The 17,167-nt window shown below is 37.4% G+C and overlaps 1 protein-coding gene across 15 annotated transcripts in view; it reads right to left on the bottom strand.

The window, feature by feature from the left end:
* The window catches only part of obscn (obscurin, cytoskeletal calmodulin and titin-interacting RhoGEF), a 73,461-nt gene that overhangs the window by 40,592 nt on the left and 15,702 nt on the right, over positions 1-17,167 (bottom strand). For 14 of the 15 annotated variants that reach the window (XM_015398948.1, XM_015398934.1, XM_015398937.1 and 11 more), the window contains exons 13-33: positions 16,263-16,399; positions 15,905-16,186; positions 14,696-14,971; positions 14,347-14,619; positions 13,996-14,262; positions 13,113-13,382; positions 12,754-13,020; positions 10,346-10,612; positions 10,145-10,257; positions 9,896-10,049; positions 9,649-9,810; positions 9,464-9,568; positions 8,413-8,679; positions 6,915-7,184; positions 6,558-6,824; positions 6,208-6,474; positions 3,816-4,082; positions 3,463-3,732; positions 2,850-3,119; positions 1,408-1,674; positions 128-394 (exon numbers count right to left, since the gene is read on the bottom strand). In XM_015398948.1, coding sequence (XP_015254434.1) covers positions 128-394; positions 1,408-1,674; positions 2,850-3,119; positions 3,463-3,732; positions 3,816-4,082; positions 6,208-6,474; positions 6,558-6,824; positions 6,915-7,184; positions 8,413-8,679; positions 9,464-9,568; positions 9,649-9,810; positions 9,896-10,049; positions 10,145-10,257; positions 10,346-10,612; positions 12,754-13,020; positions 13,113-13,382; positions 13,996-14,262; positions 14,347-14,619; positions 14,696-14,971; positions 15,905-16,186; positions 16,263-16,399 — 4,985 coding nt within the window. The remainder of the gene's footprint in view (positions 1-127; positions 395-1,407; positions 1,675-2,849; positions 3,120-3,462; positions 3,733-3,815; positions 4,083-6,207; positions 6,475-6,557; positions 6,825-6,914; positions 7,185-8,412; positions 8,680-9,463; positions 9,569-9,648; positions 9,811-9,895; positions 10,050-10,144; positions 10,258-10,345; positions 10,613-12,753; positions 13,021-13,112; positions 13,383-13,995; positions 14,263-14,346; positions 14,620-14,695; positions 14,972-15,904; positions 16,187-16,262; positions 16,400-17,167) is intronic. The other variant, XM_015398940.1, reaches the window with a different exon arrangement.

Raw genomic sequence — 17,167 nt, 5'->3', positions numbered from 1 at the left:
AACTCTGGAGGGACATTGTAAATAAACAAAGTAAAACTTAACACAAAAGACAAGACAGGTATAACATACAAGCTCAAACAAAGACATAGAGGAACAAAGGTTAGCTGATAATTATTCCTCCTCCTACCCTTGATCTTCAGGCTGGCTGTGGTCTTCTGGTCTCCACACACACAGCTGTACTCTCCACTGTCTTCTGGCACTACTTTGGTGATAATGAGTTCATTCACAGAGGCCTTCTGCTTCATCTGGTACTTCTCTCCAGACTTCAGGACCTGTGTTCCCTTCTTCCACTCCACAGGGACTCCAGGTTTGGAGAGCTCACAATGCAGAGAAACACTGGCTCCTTCTTCAGCCTCCTGGCTCTCCAAATGTTTCACAATTGTTGTTGGCAATGCTGCATGAGTAAGTTTTGAACGTAATCAAGATAAGAGACACAAACAAAAATTTTATATATTATTTAATTCCTCCATTTAAGAAAATGCTTTTCAAAGTTTTGGAGTTATAAAACACATAACTCTATGCTAATAACTTTTCAGTTACGGATTATATTTTCTATGGATATAATCACATTTTCTGGTAACCAAAAACCTTAGAATATTCCAATATATCTTTCGCTTTAAATACTTAGGATTTAATCTGTAGTTTACAGAAGGTCTATTTAAGTCATAATTTTCACCTGGTTTAGACACTTCTGTTCTTTCTTCTACTGAACTTTGGCTTAAGCCTTAAGGTTTTTATGTCTTACAACAGTGCATCACTGTATACACATCAAACATGCTTCAAATCTCCTTGTCTCCTTTGATTGCCCAAAGCACATCCCTTTCTTATTTTTTATTAAGAACATTTGTATTAAGAATTAAATTTTAATTTCTTTAGCTAAAGTTATGGGGCTTTGTTTTAATTAAGAAATAATGTTTAAATTATAATTTTATTTCAACAAAAAAAAGATATTTAAATGAGCTATTGTAATACCATTAATTGGAACTGCATAAAATAAACTGTGCAACAAAACCAATATAGTTAAATGAAAATATTAGGTTAGGTTTGTTTGGGTCAGAAGTATTTTAAACGTATAGTGGAGGAGGTTCTTTTTTCCGGGTGGATCATCAAAATAAGTGGATCTCCTAATTGTCAATTATTTTGGTGGTATCTTTACGTAAGTAAACATGCTCGTCCCCATTTTCATTTATCGGTGGTGAGTCTGACATAGTGGAAAAATTGCAAATCTTCTTTTGGAACGTAAGCTTATATGAGTGATACAAAAAGCAACTTTTAAGCAGAGCGTGCACGAGGAGAAATGGCCACATATTTCCTCTTAGGAGCGGGTACAGGGTTGTGGGTGGGTCTTTTCAAAATTGTGTTATAATCCTCCACTGTACCTTTGAGTTTTAGTTATCAGGTTCTTACCTTTCACAGTCAACTTTGCCATGCTCTTAGCAGTGCCCACGTCACATGTATAGATGTCAGTATCTGCCTCGCCCAGCTGTTTAATAATGAGAGTCAGGACTCTCTCCTTCTGGGACATCTCGTATTGACCTCCAGCTCTCAGTTCTGTGTGGCCTTTCAGCCATGTCACCATGGATGGCGATTGGGCTGTTTCACAGCGCAAGGTCACAGAGCTCTTTTCATCTGCTTCGATGTCCTCAAGCACTTTAGTGAACTTATGGACCGGTTCTGGTAAAAAGCAAAATTGTTAGTTTCAAAACATTAGGAACATCTTGGATCTCCATTGTATTCACTATATTATGGTGAGCCTCATGGTTTATTTGGCCTGAAACATGAAAAATCAGTCTGATTTAATGTAAGACAAATGTTCAGAGCTGTGTTATAGTAAATGTACAAATTTATCTTAACAATTAAACCAAAGAATGTAAATCATTTATAAATGCATGACAGAAAGTAATGTTAAGACTAGGACTGGGCACTTATTGCATTTTCAATGTATTCACAATTTAACAAACAGAAATTTTAAATTGCAGGGCCACTCTGTGTTGGTCCTATTACATTCAGTCCTTTTAAAAATAAGACATTTAAATTTTTACTCCAGCGGTTTAGTTAGCATTAATAAGCTTGAAGTGGGTTCGCCGCCATAAAGCTTTCACAGTTATGAAAAGAAATGAAACCCTGGAGTGAGTTAGTGCAACGCAAAATTGAAATAAGATCAGCCCTACTTAAGAAACTGAAATCTATAACATCCACAAACGTCAAACTTTATGTTCTCTAGATGTTGGAGTTTGGGGGTTTCCCTTATGCTTGTGTTTTCTTCTTTTCACTGCTGTTTATGATGCCATTTTAGTAGGTCCTATTCTTCAGCAGTTTCTTAGTCCTTTCACGTGCACTTTGCACTTTTATTTCCTTTCTGTTAGCGTTTCCCCTGGGTTTCCTTATATCTCTGTTCAGATCAATTCTTGTTAAGTACACTCCTTCCCACAGCTCAGACGCCCCCTTGACTACCCTTTATTCTTCCACCAATCTGTCTGTTTTCTGCCTGCGCTTTATATCCTTTTGTGCCACACTACTAGTAAGTTTTCTACTTTATTCATTTCAGTTTCACCTTACCATCAAGCATGACAAAAAACCCTAAACATTGATTGTTAAATTAACTTTGATTTCAGTTCAAGCGGTTATTGACAGTGGTTTACTCTAAACATTTTTTCTTGAAAACATTCAGATGATTTTGTAAGATGAATAGGCAATTTCAGCTTTACTACAGATTTAATACAGAACATCATATATATATATATATATATATATATATATATATATTTATATAGAAATGGATACAAAGTATACCTGTCAGTTGTAGCTATGCAGAAAAAATTCACAGAGATTGCTCATTCCATTCTTACCCTTAATTTCCAGTTTAGCTCGTGTGGTTGCACCTCCAACAACTTCACAGCTGTACTCTCCAGAATCTCCAGCAGACACATTGTGTATGGTCAGCTTCATGACCTTTTCCTGTTGACTGATCTCATACTTCATACTTGTTCTGATGGATTTACCGTCCTTGGCCCACTTTACATTAGAATTAGCATGGGTCACCTCACAGGTAAAAACTGCATCTTCACCACAAACAACAGATACATTTTGAAGTCCGTTTGAAAGGGATGATGCTTTTCCTGTCCAATGAAAACATGCATTTTTAGTTAAAGACATAATTTTAGGAAGCCATTTATTCTAATTGCCGACTATGCCGTGAACTTAATATAAATCTGTGAACACGGATGAAGCAGGGCTCCATTCGCTTCCTTGTTTTAAATCTCAGAACACCTGTAGTTTTGTTCAGGTCATCATTACAACACATGACAGCAAATCAGTACACCAAATCTAATTTTATATTTTAAACTGATGGATTCTAAGTGTAGGTCTTTGAGCACAGATTACTTAAACTTACATTAATAGATTGCACACCTTTAAAAACACAAGAGAAACGATTACATTGAAGCTTATGATGTGGCATACCTTCCACTTTTAGTGTTGCTTTGGAGTTCAGGTCTTTAATGCTAAAGACCACCTCTCCCGCATCAGCAGGGGTGACATCCTTCACAGTCAGCATGTACTTGCGTCCCTGACTTGTGATCTTAAAGCGACCTCCGTTTGTAACCGGTTTACCATTGACTAACCACAAGCAGTCATCAATGCTCTCACGTGACAGAATGCATTCAAAGCTGCATGCGTCTCCTTCATTCACCTCAACGGATTTCAGTTTCTTGGTGATACCAATACCAATTTCTAGGTAAAGAAAAAAATATCTTTATAAGCAAAGTTTTATTTACCTAAAAGACTGTAGATTGCTAAACCACAAAAGTACTCACCTCTTACAGTGACCTTTGACTTAGTGACCTCTGTGCCAAGATCACAACTGTACTCTCCAGCATCTTCTTTGGTGACATCCTTAATGATCAGTCCCAAAGACTTTCCTGTGTGAAGGAGCTCATATTTTGATCCAGCTTTTAAGACTTTACCTTCTTTTCTCCATACTGGGGAAACCCTTGGTTTGTTTGCTTCACATGCCAAAGTTATCATGCCTTTCTCCTCTCCCGTGACATCATCTAGCGACTTAAGGAAAACGGCTCGTTTCTCTGCAGGGAATTTAGAGAAATGGAGGAGAAAAGAACAGACAAAGTATATCTCAGTCTTCACTGTGTTAAGTCTAGAAATAAGCTTTTTTATATTTACACAAAACTCGTACAGGGGCTATGAAAATCATCTAAACCCTTTAAATCTTTCACATTTTGTGATATTACAACCACAACCTGTGATATTTTCTACTGGTGTAATGATCTTGGCACTGATGCTGGCTTAATTGTTCATTTTATTCACCTGTCTAAGTCTGCCCTCTTTCTCATCACTGCTTATCTGATTCACCTGCTTCTGCTTCTATTTAAACTGCTTAGTCGCAGCCATCAGTGCCAGATTATTCTTGAGCCTTTGGTGTTGAGAGTTTTTAAGGTTACTAATAGCATTCTGATTGCCTGATCCTGACTAATTTTTGTATTCGGACGTTTGAGCTTGCCTGTCTCTGTTCTTATCTGTTTGCCTGACCTGTCTTCAGATTCTGTTGGATCCTATTGTGGACTGAACGTGATCTGCGTCTTGACTTCGCCATTTAGATTATCCAGCCTTCCTTCGTCTGTTCAGATCTCATTTTCAGTCAGTTGTGTGTCCTTCCAGGCTCGTCTTCTGGAACTCTCTGTGCGGCAACCGGTGCGAACTGTCACCTGACCAGGTGGTATCTATCTCCTTCTCTGGGCATGGACTGAACTATATAACCAGGTTAGTGACTCACGCATTTAGATCTTCCTTCGTCAGGCTTTCATGATCACTAATCTGTCTTTCCTTCCTTTAGAGTTACCTGCCTTAGACCCCCTAGTCGCTCCTGCTGCAGATCCTCTAACCGTTAGTGTTTTAATAAACGCCTTTTGAAGTTATTCCACTGTCTGTCTGGCCGGATAGGGGTCCACTGTTCTGAGTCATTACAACTGGGATTTTATTTTGTAGCCTAACAAAGAGGAAGTAAATGTAAAATTATTTTGAACATTTCATAAAAAGAATAATCTAAAACTGTAGCATTCATTTTTATTCAGGCAGATGTGGAGCTATACCTGTTTATGTAGTTACACTCATTCGGAGTCTATCGCCAGTATTAGATTTGCAGATCTAGGAACTGAATAGTTTTATCTCTTTTTCATTACAAAGCAATTTAACCTTATTTAGGTTGCAAAAAGGACATCTGTATACATTCAGTTTCTCTAGCAACAAACTCTGAATTTAAAAGAGTTTTAAATCTTAAGTAGATACTTTTAAAACATAATATTCTATGATCTAAAATCATTCCATCATAGCTCTGACTGTAAGTTTAAGGGACACATCTGGCCCTCTATTATATTTGAAAGAAACTTTTTAATAGCTTTCTTTTAACACTGGTTTTCTTCCCACTACTCGACTAAAAACATTACATGTTTGGCATGTACAGTACAATTAGTATCCACCTAACAGATTATCCCACCTGAGGTTTTAGATCTTTCCAGCTACTCCAAAGTTAACATGGACAACTTGACTTCTTCCTCGATTAATCCTCATCTTTTGTAATTGGTCAGTTAAGATGGCTGCCTATGACTAACTAAGTACTGTATTTTTTTCATTGTCTACTTGGATTAAACAGAGTTAAATGAACAATTCAATGTTTAAAATATTGTTTTTCTTCCCATACATCTTGATTTCATATACTGTTTTTCCCATTTAAAATGTCTTACTATTGTTTGAGGGCCTCAAAGACCATCTATATTTACAGTAAATTTAAACAACACATCGGCAGACGTATTACTTTTTCTTCTTTTTTGTTTTTTTACCAATCGGGTGATCTCTCATGGTAATTGATTCAGTTGGAAATGTTTTACAGATATTGGAGTAAAACGGGAAAAAATATATTTTAGATTTTAAGAAAAAGGGAAAAATATGTAGACATAATCTTCAGTATTAATCATGTTCTTACACTCCAGAATCATGCATTATTGTGTGTGATAGACAGAAAAAAATTTTTTTTTTTCTATATTAGGTAATCTTACACCCTGACCTAATATGGTAAAGCTCAAAGAATATGAACACTTTAAGAATGCACTGTAGTTTCATCTGTTTTTTTTTCACACATAAATAAGTTAAGAAACCAAAGACAATCATTTAAATACAGTCAATGGCAGCCCTTACCTTTAACCTTCAGCTCTGCAGATTCTTTCACTTTACGCACTTGAAAGGTGATAGTGCCCCCATCCTGAGGTGCCAGGTTTTTCAGGGTGAGCTTGTGGACCATGCCCTCATGTGTGATGGTGTTCACTTCATTGGTGAATAGCACCTTCTCATTCAGGAGCCACTGTGCGTCTTCATCAGTATAGTTAATTTCACATGTGAATGTTGCATCGCTGTCTTCGTCAACCTCTGTATTAACCAGGTGTTTGGTGATCTTTATGTCCCGGACTGAGAAATTGAAAGAAAAAAGCAGATTGAGTAGGATAATGAGCTCTCTGGGTCTATATATTTCTATAAGGTATTAATCACACCTTCAACAGTTAGAGTCCCTTTGGTTTCAGCAGGGCCTGATTGACAGCGATACTCCCCACTGTCTTCTTCAGTCAACTTTTGAATAGTAAGTTGAGCCCTCGTAGCATCCTGCTTTAGGGTGTATTTATCTGATGCTGCCAGAGGAACCTGTCCCTTGAACCACCTCACCTCTTTAGGTGCAGCGGAAAATTTGCAAGAGAGCAATGCACAGCTTTTTTCCTTTGCTTTTACATCTTTAATATGCTCTATAATCTCAAGTGGACGCTCTAAAAATACAGAAAAATACATGATAAGAGTATTATCACAGAAAATGACCAAATGTACTAATTCATGCTCTAGCTTTAAAAAATGGTCACCTTTGACTTTGAGCTGAGCAACAGATTTGCTCTTTCCTGCAGTGAACTGCACAGGCCCGGTCATTGATGCTTTGGTCTTTTTAAAAGTGAGACGGTGCATGGTGCCTTCTTTCTCCATCTCAACGTCAGCACCCTCCTGCACAGGAACTCCATTCAAAGTCCAAATGGGAGGCTTCACTAATTCCACACTGACTTCAATTTCAAAAACAGCTGCAAAGGGCTCTGTTACTTCAACAGCGGCGAGTTCCCGCACAATACTGATGGACTGCTCTGTAGGGATCGTACAAAGATCATGAGTGTTTGGTTGTAAACCAAAACTGACAAAAAAACAGCAAATGAAGGTAACTACTATTAATTGAATAGTTAGTTAGATATATAACCAAAGATAAAACACATGTTTTTTTCCCCTAATGTGAAAATGAAAATCAAAGCATCATTTGTTGATATGTTAAATAACTAACCGATTTAAAACAGCATCACTGAAATATCCAAGTATCCAAAATAAAAATAAAAATCCCTACTGTACAAGTCCTAAATAGGCCTCTCTTTTACATATTCGGTTATTTTATAAACTGCATGGGTGTTATATAGCCAATATTACTTTTTCATCTGATTCTCCTGCTACATTACATAATCAAGCCATACAGTTGAATATTTGTGGATGGGGGGTTTGTTGGGAAGCAAATCTTTTTTTTTCATGATTTTCTCAAGATAGAAATTCCCTCCTGCAAGTTCTTAAAATGGCATCTGTAGTATGATTCCTCAACATATTCCATTTCACTGACCTCTCTCTGATAATGAGTTAATCTTAACCGGAGCAGTAAATTAAAATGCCTCTGCTGGACATTTCCAGTTTAGACTCATCACTCATTTAAATTTCCCGGGTTTATCCAGGAACCTGCATCACCACAAGATCTGATTCACTGGTTATCACCATAGTAACCTTTCTCCTCTTATCTGGATGTCCAGAATATATCACAAAAAAAAAACAAAAAAAACTGACCATCAATGTTTGCCCTGTTTTCAGATCCTTTTATTGATCACTTTGTGCTGAAAATGGTGTTAATTTAATGCAGTGGGAATCTGATTAAATACAACTTTGATTCAGAAAGGGAAGGCTGTTTCTTCCAACTTATTACCTAAAGATGACTCATCATTGCCCACAAAAGTATCCAAGTCCCCAAAGGAGTTTAGCAAAATACCCAGGTCTCACCTGGGAACCTAAACCTAGATAAATTCTACCACAGTAGTTCAAAACTTGTTATTTGAGTTATAGGACAATGAAATGCTGGATCTCAGTCAATTAGTTGATAAGCTTTGTTATGAAAATAAACAAAATTACAGACTGGTAAATGTTTGAGTATTACATTAGTAGATTATGTCACACTGGCAAATAGATCTATGCCTCATTGACTTGCAGTCTGATGGCTTGTTTTTGTGGTGTATTTATTTACAACAGTACAACTACAAGTGACTTTTACTGTTTTTTGAGGTTTACCTTCCACGAGAAGTTTACAGGATGTCTTGTCATCTTCAGCGTCACAGGTATACATGTCTTCGTCATGAGAGTCCACGTCGTTGATGGTGAGCTTACGGTACACATCTTCACTTTTGATATCATACTTCTTGCTGGGTTTGATCTCCATCTTGTTTTTGAACCACTTCACCTTTGCACTGACACGTGAAACTTGGCACTCAAGATGTACGCGGTGCTTATACATGGCAATCTTATCTCTGAGTTTCTTCACAAACTTCACAGGAAGCTCTATGGTAACATGAATATGGTGTGATTGATGACTAATAGTTGTGACACAGAAAAGGCCGATTCGTGCAAAGTACAGTATCAAAGCTTATGATAGTGCGGCTGCTTACAAACATTTAATGATGCCACTGCCAGAGAAAGCAGAGCTAAAACATGATAACAATGAAACAAGAGGCAAATGTCTAGGATAAAAAATGACTTCATGTCACTAACAGATTTGTTTTGCATAATAGAAAGTAATCATTGATGGCAATAAGTGAAAATTACTAGATAATCCCACAAAGAGGTGCCCACAGTAAATCAGCAAACTAGTTGACTTCTTGCAAAGATTCATGAATGTTGATGTATAAAACCTGTAGTTTGGATCTGTTCATTTGTATTTGGGTTGCCATCAGGCCTCAATGAGGAAAGAAAAAATAATGCATGTTGCAACTGGACAGTCGAACCGATCAGAAAAAAACTGTCGGAATGATGCAATGTTTTTTATTCCTTCAAAATACATACTAAGCCAAGTAATGTGAGGATATAATATTATAATCATACATTATGTTATTATACAAAATAAGAACTAGAATATAAGATTGCTGTCATTAGCATATTTAGATCAATTGGATGAGTAATGTTTAACATATACTGGTAGGTGTAAGCTATCACTAAAGACTTTTGTGAATGCGGTTAATGAGTTGCAATGCTACAACACAGTCGTTAATACTTCATGCCATTCTCCATACAGTTTCTAATGTTTTTGAAAATATCTGTAACCAATATGCAGGAATCAAGTGCCTACCTTTGACTTTAAGTTTTGCAGTTGAACAAGCTTTTTCAGCTGAAAATCTAATTTCACCCATGTCTTCAGGCGTCACAGACTTAAAGAGCAGTACATAAGTCCTACCTGTAAGATGATAAAAACATTTTCTATAAAAGAAAAAACTTACTTAAAAGTCACAATAGCATTACGTTATTAAAATGTACCCTCTTGTCTCATCTTGATGTTGTCGTTGGCTTTTATTTTGGTATTTCCTCTGAACCAATTGCACTCCACATCATCATGAGAGATTTCACAGGTAAAAGAAGCGCTCTCCTTTTCCACAGCCTCTACATCCTCTAGTTTCTTAATAATCTTGATGTCTCTGGCTGTGGGGGGCATATTGAGAACCCATTTTAGAGACAACCAAATAAGTGCATTCTCACAGTTTTAAGTTTGTAGTTCAATAATTACCATGAACAGTGAGCTTAGCAGAGGTGTTATCATCGGCAGTCCGACAGATATAAGTTCCTCCATCTTCAGGTGTACATTTGTTGATGACTAATGTTCGCTTTCGGCCCAAGGAATGAAGAGCAAAGTTCTTTCCTGGCTTCAGTTCAACATCATCCTTTATAAACATTGTTTTTTTAAATATTAGAACAATGCTTTACTTTTTGAATTAAATTATTTTCATTTGCAAACACTGCACATGTAACATTTTACCTTGAACCATTTAACTTCTGCATTGTTTCTAGACACTTCACATTCAAAAGTTGCCTTCTCCTTCTCAGGAACATTGATGTCCATGATAGGTTTGGAGATCAGAGCAGGAGGTTCTTTAGGACAGGGACATTTAGTCAAAATGTGGCAGTGACTAAATGATCAGTAATTTCTTGAGGAGTGTTAACAGGCAGCATAATTTACCTGTGACAATCAGTTTGCTTGAAGTATGGACTCCTTCTGCCTGAAAGGAAATCATCCCAGCATCCTCCCGTTTCAGATTGGAAAGTGTCAGGGTGTGCTTCTTCCCTAGAGTTGTGATGCGGCAGTTTGCTCCTGACTTTAACTTGGCCCCATCTCTGGTCCACGAGCCTTCAACATCAGCCTGACTCAGCTCCACTTCAAGTGTTACTGTCTCCGTTTCATGAGCTTTAGTTTCTGTTAGTGGTTTTATTAACTGAATCTTCTTCACTGAAGAGGAACACAACATTTTGGGATCAAAACACAATGACAAACTGAGAAAGTATGGAAAATGACAATAACAGTTTTCCATAAACTTTACTGCATTTGTGTTGTTAGGTATTTATATTTCACCTCTAGAATAAAATTAAGTTAATAACACTTGAATATGAAACAAACGCAAGCTGTAACTATTTATAGCACTATTTATAGTAAACTTCTCCCTACCCACTCTCTCTTGTCATGTCCATGCAATTGAAGTAGTTCTAAACTGCATATGGTGCACCAATTATTGTACTGCCTGCACGCTCTCACTCGCATTAACAAAACACCACCTCACATAGTCTAAAATCCGGGATATTTATCTGACTTGAGAGCATCCTTGAACAACTATCTATATCAGGGAGACTCCTGGAACTTCCAGGAGACTTGGGATGTCTGCAATTCAAATTATACCCTTTAAATTGTTGATAATTCAATAAATGCTGGGTTTAAATATTGTCTTACTAACTGCAACATGCCTGCAAAGCTTTTCTGTTTAAAAGCAATTAAGACAGCAGATGTTTTTTAGGAGGTAATTATGGTTGACAATAATTTTAAGCCTCACTCTTTTTAGAGTCAACTATCTGCTCTGTAATTATCAGCATGGCAAAACTATATTGATGCCATTTTCTAACTCTTCCCCCTGAATAATCATAAAATGTTTTGTTGTGACAATCCAGTTTAATCTGATCATTCCTCAGAACAACCTTAAAGGGGTCATAGAATGATTATATAGGGTATTTGGTGCTGGTCCTTAAGGTCTCTGAATAGGGTGTGTAACATTGGTTGGGCTGAAAATGGCATATTTGATGTTCTATGAGCCCTAATGCAAGCCTGATTATAAGCCACAGAATGAAACGACAGGATTTCTTCCTTTTATGGTATGCTCATGAATATTTAGATGAGTGCTGATTGGTTGGTGTACAACGAGCAAAGCTGCTGAGCAAAGACACATCATAGCAACAAGTACTCACTCACTGAAACATCAAAATTATTTATATGGTAGGATGACCAGACGTCCTCTTTTTCCAGCATGTCCTACTTTTCATACCTAAAAAAAAATGTCCCAGGGGAATTTCAAAATCGTCTGGGATTTTGGTCGACTACAGTGCAGCAGAACCGAGCCGTCAGCTCCAGGGCTGGTCCGGTAAGCCTGGCAAACAGCGGTAGGGAAACAGCGGGGGAAGGAGTGACCGAACCCAACCTGGTGATGGTAGCCACATCCCCGTGCTCCCACCACTGCCTTTCTGGGCAGGCGGGGGGAAGCATGGTAAGGCAGGCGGGGGGCTCCAGACCCAGACCAGCCCCGGAGCTGATGGCTCGGTCAGCGGCATAGCAGCTTGAACAGCTTAGCATCAAACTTTGACAAGATCTTCTGATACACAAAAATAATCCATGCCTGTGGAGTCTTCGGATCCTTGGGAAGACTGTGAAAATTTTCCCTTTTTTATGTGCAGCCTGGAACACTGCATTTACGCCCGTGGGTCTGGCTCATTATCAAAAACTGCCTGCTTTGTAATTCTTCTAGAAGTAAACCCAACTGTAGGCTAAACAGCTAAACTGGTGTCTTACATCTACTTGTATTCATGTTCTTGGGCCAGTGAACCAGTGGGCTGGTCTGTATGTCCATTTCGGGGCGTGACAAAAATACAGGCCAGAACCAAATAAGGCAACATCCTCGAGTTTACGTCAACCCGGGGGTTCGTTTGTATTTGCCCGTTTTATGGTGGAAGTTTGGAATTGTGAGATTTGCAGAGAAAGGAGGTGTCGATGGGGTTGGAACTTCTCTGTACGTCCATTTCACCCACTGAACTATCGTTATTCATCTATGACAATGGAAACTCGGTTTTGCATCCTATGACCCCTTTAACTGAATGGAGTTTCCTAACATAAAAGCTGAAGCTCTAGTTAGTGAAAAACAAGATTTCTGTTAATCTACAAACATCTGGTGTTATAATTAAGCATAAATAAATAAAACCCTGTGACTTGTAAATGCAAAACAGTACTGAAGTTACACATTTTGAGAAGATAGCCTTAAGTACATTCGTTAGTATATCACATGGTATATTGAGTATATTCTCCTCACAAGTCGTATTAGGGAATATTCTTACTCTCAACAGTGAGCTTTGCCTGGGTCTTGTCATCCAGAGTCTCACAAGAGTATATGCCGCGATCAGAATACGTTACTTTCTTGAAAAGCAGGGTCTGCTTCATGCCTTCAACTCTAATCTCTATGTTTCCTTCAGGCTGCAGTACGACACTGTTCTTCATCCACTTGACTTCATCTGAAGGCTTACTGAGCACCACTTCCAGTTTTACTTCTCTTTCTTCCTCCACTGTCAGGTTTTCCAGCTTTTTCTTAAACACGACAGGTTCACCTGCAAGAGGTGGATGTAATCATTTACTGTATTTAGATTTCTTGGAAACTGAAAATTACTGCAGATATTTTAGCAAACATATCCAGTCTTACGCTGCACTTGAAGAGTTGCTTTGCAGCTTTTGCCTTCTGCATCCACACTTATTTCTCCTGCATCTTTCTGTGTGACCGATGTAATGGTAAGTGAGTAGCTCCCTCCTCCATGCTCAGGTTTGTACTTGGGCCCAGCAGTGATGGGCATGTTGTTGTGGAACCACTTGACTTTCACGTCAGCCGGGGTGACGGCACATTTGAAAATGGCATCCTTTCCCTCCATTGCGGCAACATTGTTCAGTTTAGTGGTTAACCTCACAAGTCTTGGAGCTGAAATAAATTAAGAAGGTTTTTAAGATGCTATCTAATGATGTATTTTTTTTCATTGGCAATGGAACAATGATGGCAAAATTGAATAATAGGAAAACAAATATGGATTGCACTGTGGCATTTTCAAATATCTTTCTTCAAAATTCGTACAAAAAAGAAAATAATGCTTTTTCACTTGTGGTGGAAGACTTCATTTTTCCAAGTTATCACGTAAAATCTGAACCATTAGAGTTCAGACTTAGTCTTCCCTGACATTCTTCACAAAAACAAGCAAGCAAAAAACACCTAAACACATATCATAAAATTTCATGTGTTTAATAGTTGACAGTATTCCTAAAATACGTATCACGTTAAAAATATGTTACTGTTTGGAGTGCACTGGTTTCCCAGCGGCAAATATCTATTGGTTATATTTTCATTGTTTGTTGTTAAAGTGATAGATTTACAAGCATGTTTAAAAGCTCGAATTTCATTGTCCTTTAAATTAAGATCTTCAAAGAGAGTAAATGATTGAAATTAAAGCTAGTCTATGAAATTAATCAATATAATCCTGGTGTGCACCTTTAAATACAGTCATATCCTGATTTCAGTCTTGAAAAGTGAAGGTCATTACCTTTAGACAATACTTTAGCAGATGTCTTGTCAGTCTTACACACACAGCTGTATTCTCCTTCATCTTCTTTAGTAACCGCCGTCACAGTGAGGACCCTTTTTGCTCCATCTGTTCTGACACAGTGCCTGTTTCCAGGTTTAATTTCATGCCCCTCATGCTGCCAGACAACATCCCCTGAGACCTGATTTAGCTCACAAATTAGGCTAAGAGTTCCTCCTAACTCCACCGTAGCAGGTTTCAAAGGAACAACAAACTTCAAAGCTGAATCTGAAATGAAAACAGAGGGTAGCAGGTGAAAAGAATTTTAAATATGTCCAAGGACAGACGCAGAAACACTTTAATCTGACCCACCTTTAACCTGAACTTTGAATTCCACTTTGTCATTGGAAGTTTGACAGGAATATGTTCCACAGTCTTTGGTCTCTGCTGATTTCACTATCAAAGTGCGTGAAAGCCCATCTTTTCGTATTTCATACTTGCTGCTCTCCTTTAGCTCTACACCATCTCTTAACCACTTCACACTTCCAGCCTCTGTGGTCAGTTCAGTTCTTAAAACTATATTTTCATTTGCTTCAATGATAACTGTATCCTTGGCAGGCTTGGTCTTGAACTTGACAGCCACATCTACAAAAAATACCAGTTTTAGATCTTTTGTTGCAGGAAATGATCACTTCAGTATATGTTTTTAATAAACTGGTACCTGTCAAGTGGAGCTTAAATACCAGCTTCTCATTTCCAGCTTCACAGCTGTATTCCCCTGCATCCTTCTTTTCCATTTTTTCTATTACCAGCTCACGAGTTGTTCCCCTCGACTCAATGAGGATCCCCTTACTGGAGGTCAGAAGCTTCCCATCCTTGAACCACTTCACCTCCATCTTAGAGTCTGAAACGGAACAACTCAGAGTGGCTTTCTGAGAGAGAGCAGCTTTTACTTCTCTCTGGACTGAGTCCTTGTTGGAGAAAACAGCTGGAGGCTCTAGAAAGCAAATGATAAAAGTGTTTCAAATTAAAGTGTGCTTCAGTTCATCTAAAAAGGCTTTACCAGAGTATCGTTTAGCTAAAAACACACTAAGAAACCATTTGATGACAAGTATTGGACAGTTCAGCTGGTTGGAAGTTTAAAATGTAGGTCATTTGTGAACATACCATTGCTACAGTGGTGGTACCTACACTGTAAAAAATCTAAAATTTAAATTGACGAGATAAAAGAGACATTTTGCCAATGGAACAAGACAATTTAGATTAAAATAAGAAAACACAATTGCATTGTCTTATTTTAAGTGCATGTTATCTAATTATCTCATTTTAAGAGTAGAAATTCTCATTGTATTGGCAAATTATCTCATTTACCTACTTAAATTAAGGGTATATACACCTAATTTAAGAAATTTTAACTTATTTTTAGATTGTTTTTCCAGTGTACTCAGAGTAACTCTTCAGCGTAGACATTATGTCTAAGCATAGTTAAATATTTTTTGAATCAGTGACTCAGAAGAAGTACACGGATGCAGGAGGCTAAAAAAACGATCTGTTTTTTTTTAACATGTCTGCAGATCTTTCACACTGTGAGAAAGTCTGAATTTTCTTCTGAATGAGTTATAGTCATTACTCCTCTGTATCCAGCTAAGCTTTCAACCTACCGGTATGTCCCATTTGGGACATGCAACATTTAGAAACAATGGCAACTTTTTGAAAATCTCAGCTTTAATGTAAGAATGTAAATTTTTTACCATTTTATTTAACCCTTTGAAAAAGCCAAATCTTTACTGATTCAGTCTGAAAGTTTCCTCTGTCTTTTTTGTTGTTCCCTTCATAGCAAATGAATATTTATTTATTTAAGCTATAAAAGATAGTTGACATAATATTACATTCCAACAATAGTAATAAGTACTGTATTGTTTCCTCCTACCTGCCACATGAACCCTAAAGACCAACTTTTCAGTCCCAGCCTGACAGATGTATTCTCCAGCATCCGTTCTCTCTACGCTGTCAATCACCAGCTGGCGAACTCTGCTCTTTGCATCTACATGTATGGTCTTGCTGGATGTGACCAGCTTACCATCCTTGTACCATTTCACCTCAGTCTTTGCATCAGCAACTTCGCAGCTCAGTGTGGTTTTCTGCGACAGAGAGGCTTTCACCTCTTTTTGGACCGACTCTTTGTTGGAGAAGGCTGATTTATGTTGGATTTCTGTAAAAGTAGTAAAAGAAAAGTACTGAGGGTTTATTCATCTAATATCAATATATTCAGTATTGAAAATCCTTACCTTCAACATGTATCTTAAAGGCCATTTTTTCTGTTCCAGCCTCACAGATGTATTCTCCAGCATCTTTTCTCTCCATGCTGTCTATCACCAGCTGACGGCTCTTGCCTTTGGATTCTGTGTGGATTGTTTTGCTGGATGTCAGCTGCTTGCCATCCTTGAACCATTTCACCTCTGTCTTGCTGTCAGCAACCTCGCAGCTCAGAGTGGCTTTCTGGGACAAAGTGGTCTTCACTTCTTTCTGCACAGACTCCTTGTTCACAAAGGCAGAGCTTTTTTGGCTCTCTGCAACAAATAAAGAAAATCCTCATATTATTTTTAAATTGATCTTAAAATAGTGTTTTTTAACAAATTTTGTTTTGGTGTATGACAGTTTGAGGCTGAGGTGTCATGTTTTACAGTTACATCAAAGACAAAGCAAATATAAATTCAACAAGGTGCTTATGTAAATAGGAAGGGAGCTCTCAAAAAAATCATATAAATAAATAAAATATATTTATAAAGCCCCTACTAAGGCTTTTTTTAAAATCTTTGCTAAGCAACAAATAAAATAAAAAAAATACAATTAAATTAAAAACATGCATTAGTGTACAACTCTATTTTTACTGTAAAAAATGTTTGATAATAAACATTTCTAACTTTAAAGAAAAAAACTCATACTGAAAACAAACAATGACAAATCCAGCAAAAAGTTGGGGTGATGGAGCAGAGATTAGAGTGATGCAAAGGAGAAAGGTGAACTTTAAACCAAAGACAAGTTATCAAAATATCCAGGCATCTGGTCAAAATGCTGTTTAGTGATAAAAAATAAAGGTGTAATTGTTGCGTTTCCCATTAAGATGTTTTTACTGATAATTAAAAACTATATTTGAAAAAAAAAATCTAACAGGAATTTGAAAACAAATACA

This window comes from Cyprinodon variegatus, unplaced genomic scaffold, assembly GCF_000732505.1.
Source record: "Cyprinodon variegatus isolate N-32 unplaced genomic scaffold, C_variegatus-1.0 Scaffold974, whole genome shotgun sequence".
Classification (NCBI taxonomy): domain Eukaryota; kingdom Metazoa; phylum Chordata; class Actinopteri; order Cyprinodontiformes; family Cyprinodontidae; genus Cyprinodon; species Cyprinodon variegatus.
Note: the sequence above shows the minus strand (reverse complement) of the source record. Positions and strands in the feature narration are given on the sequence as shown.